Here is a 6,477-nt window from a genome sequence, read left to right on the forward strand (position 1 = left end):
CTCCGAGCAGACGCGTAAGCAACGCATGCGAGGATGGACAAAGGACTGAGCGGGGACGGTAATCACCTAAAAACGTGAATCATCGACACGACACCGCATGCAGAATACATAAAAACAATTCCATTCAACCGAGAATATATGTATCTTTAAAAAACCTAAAACGATGTCAATGGAAAGAAAAGGAAACAAATAGATATTCTTTGATATATACACCAGTAACCGTTCGGTATTCTGGTGTTTGTCGGTCACGTTATAACTCGTCCTTACAAGGAAAAAAAAACAGAAGAAATGTAAGAATGGAATCCTCGAAGCAACGGAATGATTTCAACAAAGCTCGCTATATGAGAAACTGTAAGAAACAATGCAGGTGCCTCAAGTTTGATCGGTTCTCCTCGTATTAATATTAATATTACTGTTAGCGAAAGGCACTCTGAGGTGTTACTCGTCGACGAAGGACGAGTAAGAATTTGGTCCCAACGTGGAATATTACTTCGTAGTCTCCGCTGACTTAAATGCAAAAAAAAAAAAAAAGAAAAAACGATACAGGCACTCGGCTACCGGAGTGTACCATACAAGGGAACGATTTGATCGACCTGTGAATTGATTTCGCTCGTAAACACAATTCCGTAGCGCGGAAAACAGTTTTCGATCCCGTTTCAAGTTCGTCGTTGTGCCCAGTCGAAGAGAAGGAGGCTCGACGATTCGATCGAAAACAACGCACAGCGACACGCGGCTAGTCTCGGACTATTTCTTTTGTATATCCGATCTCTCTTGCTCTTACATCTCTACTCGACGCGAAAACCGAGAGATCTTTGTCGTGCCTCCTCGAGACGACGTATTTACGATCATTCCACGCACTTCGTAGTGGTTATCGAAGGTTCAAAAGAACAACGTCGAGCAACAGGAAAGAAGATCGGTCGTTTAGAAAAAAAAAAAAAAGGACGCTTCCTTCGCTGTTTCTTCCTTTCCCAGAGAGCTTTTTCACGACGATTTTAAACCCTCTCCGATCCGTCGTTCACTGTCCGTCTCTGCAGGTCCGCGCCACTTTTGTCATTTGCTTTTGCCATTTTTTTTTTTTCTGTTTTAATCGAGTGCCCTTGACCACCGCAGGGAAGGGTGGAAACGAAGACGACGAGGACACGTAACACGCGAAGAAAGCTTTTTTCTTCTTTTCTTTTGTTCTTTTCTTTTTTTTTTGTTCGTTAAATCTGAGCCGGCTCGACGTAGTTCGCGGGCAGCATGCCGTGCAGGCCTGTACGCTGTACCAGACCGGTCATCCAGCCCTCGTCGATGGCCGTGCAGTTCACGATCAGATCGCCGTCGCAGAAGCTCACTTCGTCGAGATCCTGGGCCTCGTAGTCGTACATCGCTCTGTATACTCTCTGGAAAACGAAAGGACCATCAATCGATCGGTCGTGATTTACGATGAAGAATAAAGACGTGATACAGTAAATTCTCGATGAGTGTTCTAGATGATTTTTGTTTCTTATACCTACATCCGTCTTTTTTAGTGTTCTTTTATATAAAGGGAAGAAAGTTTTGGATTTAAGGAACTTACCCCTTGAGTGGGTGGAGGTGGCGGCGGTTGATGTTGTGGAACGTGGTTGTTATTCGTGGCGGGCGTCAGCGATCCGTAATACTCGTTCACAGGGTCTATGTCCGCAACCGAGCCGATCTTTCTGGTAGGTGGATTCGTCACTAGAACGTTTCGTCTCATTAAATACAAGAATAACATCGATACGCCACGTTTACATACATCGAAATCAATCATGAAAAACCGATCGATATGGTTAACAATCTCTGGAGAATCGCGTCAGCAGGTTCGAAACCGTGTTCAACGAAGTGTCACGGGCTGAAGTACAACAAAATGGTGGATAACACGCCACGGAAGCGGTGAGTGCAGAATGGAAAAAAAAAATATATATATATATATATATGCGGAACACATTTCACATGAAACAAAAAATACACTCTCTGACCAGCCACCGTTAACCACAAAACAACTTTCCCGATTATATTTACTGCACACACAGGAATTAAATGATACGAGACAATGCTCACACGGCGGGAATTAGAGGCGCAACATCCGACGTTTGTTGGGTCGGCTCGATAAATTTTATCGCGGGGGCAGGGTAAATAATTGACGTTACAACAGGAGCGGCCGAAAGTGTGTATCTATATACCTAAGTTCAGTGATGCTCCATTTTATCAGAATAAACATCTCTAAATGAGCTTCGTGTAATTGTTCCTATCATTATACCGCAAGTTGGGGTAACTTCTACTCAGGAGATACCTTAGGTAGATGCTCTCCTTCCATTTTTTTCGTTTTTGCATATAAAAAAATCGAAGGAGGACACCTACAGTGTATCGCACATTTGTTCACATACTTCTGAAATAACAATTACGTGTCAAAACTTTTATACAATTTTCCATTTAGATATTCTCCTTATCGTTACATTTATCATTCTTCTAACATTACTTTTTCCCGTAGAGGAAGCCGAGTTTGCACGTCAGTGTACTCGGGGGATCTAGCCTGTAAAATCGGCGAGAACTCACCTGGTCCCTTGTCGCTCGTATAAATCACAGTGGTGGCCGCTTGTCTGGCGGAATAGGGGCTGGGTCTTGCCTCGCTAAGGGGATCGTAATCGGCGATCCTACCTGGTGTCCTTTGCACCGGCGAGCCCGCGCTTCTCGCGGCCTGCGGATTGTTCGCGTTCACGCCCGATGCTGGCGCGATCGTACCGTCCGTAAACTCTACGTACTCTATATCCAACAAAGCACAAGCTGCGGATAGGTGGTGCGTTCGACGACGATCCACGCCCTGGGAGTTGTATTCAACTCTGGGCGACACACTTTTACGAGAGATTTAGAATAGTTTTGGGGAACGACTACGGATAGCAACTATATAGCATCGATAGACCGACTAGAGAGGCATTCGTACTGCATTTATCGAGCATCTGTACCGAGGAAATCGAAGAAGGATCGTTTTTGTTAAAAGTTGATAACGTGCAAAAGATTTTGTAGAAGTTACTTTTGTTAGTTAGAGTTTCTAGGGTTGTTTGATTGTTGGTTAACCTTCGTCAGGATAGAATGGAGAAGCTCTCAGTATAGAATAACTGAAATTAATATGTTTGAAATAATTTACTTCTTTTAGTTCAGTTTATTTTCTTAGTAAAATGGTAATATTAAATTTTTAGGTATTTATTGTGTATATTATTGTATTGTTCATTATGAAATATTAAAAGAACCTCATAGGATTTTCTATCCGGATGAAGGTTAATACTAGATCTGATGCAGAAACTTAAATGCATGAGCCGTTCATTATTACTAGGTTAAATATTCTTAAGAGTTGAGAGACTTTACAGTTAAAGTTGCAATTTACAGGATATTGTTCATCGTTCACAAGTTGTAATTAACCCTTTCGTTACGGCGAGGTTACGCCTTTGTGCTACCGATGTACGGGCCCATTGAGTCGACTACATTTTACCGGAAACAGTGTAACATGTGCTTAATTAAAGCGTGTAATTAATTAAATTAATTGAATTTAAATGAATACTTAACTAATTTCGCAATTTTGAAGGATGACTGTAGTCATCTTTATGAGACAAGAAACGCTCGACGTTGGGTGGTTATAGTAACCGCTAGTAATGAAAGGGTTAAAGAATGCTTCTAATTAAATAATACTTTGATGGAATATTGAAAAACTTTAGTGTGAAAAATTCAAATAAATCGCGATAGAAGTGGTGAATTTGCGCGCAACTTCCTTTCTCGATGGTACTGTTAACGATAATATAGGTATAATGTTGCCACTTTGTATTACTTTTGACTGAGAACGCTTCACGGTCACCGCGTTTGAATTCCTTGCGCGTAACAACTGCAGCAGCAATTAATTTATGATAGAGCACAATACGTAAAAGTACAGCAAAAATCGTGATACAAGCCAGTCCCTCGCGGAAAGTAGGCTCAGTTGTTCCGAGAGTGCACACACACCTTGCATGAAGTTTCTTTTTCGATAGAAGCTGCTCCAGATACACGCGACAAACCGCTGACCTTTGTGAACACAATTGTACCACAATTTTCACCACACCCCGTGCATGTATTAACACGATAAGCATAAGCAAGCGGTTCTGCGCGATGTCTAGACTGTAAAGTTCACCGTTTATGGTATTAACAATAAAAGAAACTGACACCAGGTTTTAAAGTTTATGAAAAAATAAGATATTACGATTTAATCAAATTTATGGAATCACCAGGTATATAAATTATTTGCACATTCATTTATGGCAAACCAATTTCTCCGTTAACACTGGAACTACCAACGCCGTCAAAATGTAAAATTTTAGTATACAGTAAATATTCTATTAATGCTCGAAACTGGGAACAGATTTGGAACAGTTATCGTAGAGGGACACTATTTCTACACGTCATAAATTCGTCCAGCTTGACTGGATTCAACATAAAACACACCAGTAGTGGGATTAAAGCACAAGAAACGTTTATCGAGACATTACTGTACTCTTACAACGATAATTAAAACGTAACAAGATTCCGGTTTTCTCAGATCTTTTACAACGTCTATTGCAATATATAAATGCAGAATATATATTGACTTATAAAAATTTCTATATCGATCCCATAGAAACAAATATACGTTTCTCGTCGGCAGTTCTAGTGTTAATCCCGACACCTGGGTCCCACGAATCAGTAGAATAAAAACCAGATATCAAGATTCCATAAAATTTCCGCAAAAGTAGTAAATTCCAAAACCCGTGTTTTCCACGTGAACGTGAGCAGTCTGAAGATCTCGCGAACAATTCGACGAAAAGGATCGACACGTAGGGTAAACACATCACTATGGATACACCCGTGTCATCTAGAGCACGTTCAGCAACAGATCGTGAATGTCTCAATGGTCCCGTTCACCCAGTGCGCCAGAATGGATGCAAACATTGAAACGACAAAGAAGTGCGTTCACGTCAGAGACGGGTGAGGACCAGGAGATGGAGGGGAAAAGAAAGAGAAGAGGGGCTTGACTCACCAATTTGTTCGCCATTCTCGCCGGTCATCGTCCTTTTCTGCTCCATGATCGCCTTCTTCTGGAGCTCGCCGTGGTACGCGACGTTCGAGATGATCTTGCTGTTCTGCTTGATCCTCAGTGTCTCCGGGTCGTCCGCCACCTGGGTGAACTTACCCTTCGCCTTCTCGAACTCCGCGTGGTACTTGACGTTGCTCTGGATCTTCGTGTTCTCCGCGATACGCTTCAGTTCGGGCGTCTCCGCCATTGTGGTGGCTTTCGCCTTTGGTATGTGTCTGTAACATCCACGGAGGAAATTCTTACCAACAGAAACTATACGATAATACACACCTGGTCTGTCAATTTATGCTGTTTTAGTTTCATATGGTATTTTTCGCGGGTAGAAAATAATTTCTATATGGTCTATATGGAAAATATTCCAATCTACGTAGTTTTCGGTATGGTCATCTCTATCTTGTAATGAGAGTAGGGGGACAAACGTAACAATTTTTCTCGAGTCGGTAACTTTTACATTTTGTAAGGTTTTTTAAAAATTCGTACACGATTACAGGAAAAATGATTTGTTACTTTTGTTCATACCCCTAGGGGCTATTGTAACAATGTATCTAATTTAAAAAAAAAAGCCAACTAATAGAAAAGATGCTTTTAAATGATATTTTTATTGATTCTATAGATATAAACATAAATAAGTATAATAAGTATAATGTAACACCAAATAAAAGTTTTATATAAAAATGGAAGAAGACAATTGTTGGTCGATTGTCATTTGTTTTATGAGTTATATTCGTCCCGTGTTACGAGTCTCCCCTAATGGATGATGTATAGCGAAGGAAGAGGATAAGAAAAAGTCGTCATCCAATGAAACGATCGTAAATTCTATCGCTAGTTCCAAGCGATGCGAATGTACCTTGACTTCGTTGTGTCTAATAAATATTTATCAAACAGACATCACCTCGAAGATCATCTCGGAAAACGTGATTGTACTTACACAACATAAAGAAATTTTAATTATTAGAGAAATCGATAGTGACGAAGCGATTAATGTACCAATGATTAATTATCGATAGTTGGAGACTTAGGCAAGATTAATGAGCTTGCGTATCTTTCACTAGATTTCTCGATGACTCTTCACCTTTCAGGATATCAATTCGATCGGGTGATTGTTCAGTGCCTTTTACATCGATCACAAACATCTGATCTCGATTCTCCACGAATCATTCTTTTCCAGTTCACAGCAATCACTATCAAACACATATCTACCGCAGGATCGATCGAACACAATCGTAATACCGTGAGCAAAAAATACGGGAGTAATTGGCTCGTTCGAATACATACATTCACGCGTCGACGCGTTAAGTGAAATAATGATAAACCATATTCACGGTTGAAAGATCGCCCCTTATCCCGATTACGATCGTTATGTTTTATCCAGCGAGCTCAGA

General features: G+C 40.8%; 1 protein-coding gene across 1 annotated transcript; it reads right to left on the reverse strand.

Moving 5' to 3' along the window:
- Window positions 1-485: 485 nt before the first annotated feature.
- On the reverse strand, window positions 486-5,304 carry LOC107189121 (LIM and SH3 domain protein Lasp-like). The gene is made up of 4 exons (XM_015577595.1): window positions 5,039-5,304; window positions 2,557-2,763; window positions 1,559-1,698; window positions 486-1,382 (listed from the first exon to the last, which is right to left on the reverse strand). Exons 1-4 carry the CDS (start codon window positions 5,280-5,282, stop codon window positions 1,203-1,205), a joined length of 771 nt encoding a protein of 256 aa, XP_015433081.1. The 5' UTR covers window positions 5,283-5,304; the 3' UTR covers window positions 486-1,202.
- Window positions 5,305-6,477: the final 1,173 nt, after the last annotated feature.

The sequence above is a fragment of the Dufourea novaeangliae genome, unplaced genomic scaffold, assembly GCF_001272555.1.
Source record: "Dufourea novaeangliae isolate 0120121106 unplaced genomic scaffold, ASM127255v1 scaffold125, whole genome shotgun sequence".
Lineage (NCBI taxonomy): Eukaryota > Metazoa > Arthropoda > Insecta > Hymenoptera > Halictidae > Dufourea > Dufourea novaeangliae.

Bases quoted from the DNA above. Each gene is read 5' to 3' on its own strand.
- LOC107189121 (XM_015577595.1), bottom strand. From the start codon at position 5,282: ATGGCGGAGACGCCCGAACTGAAGCGTATCGCGGAGAACACGAAGATC. The intron at 2,764-5,038 runs GTGAGTCAAGCC...TGTTGGATATAG, and splicing joins CGAGAATGGCGAACAAATTG to AGTACGTAGAGTTTACGGAC. The intron at 1,383-1,558 runs GTAAGTTCCTTA...TTCGTTTTCCAG, and splicing joins CACCTCCACCCACTCAAGGG to AGAGTATACAGAGCGATGTA.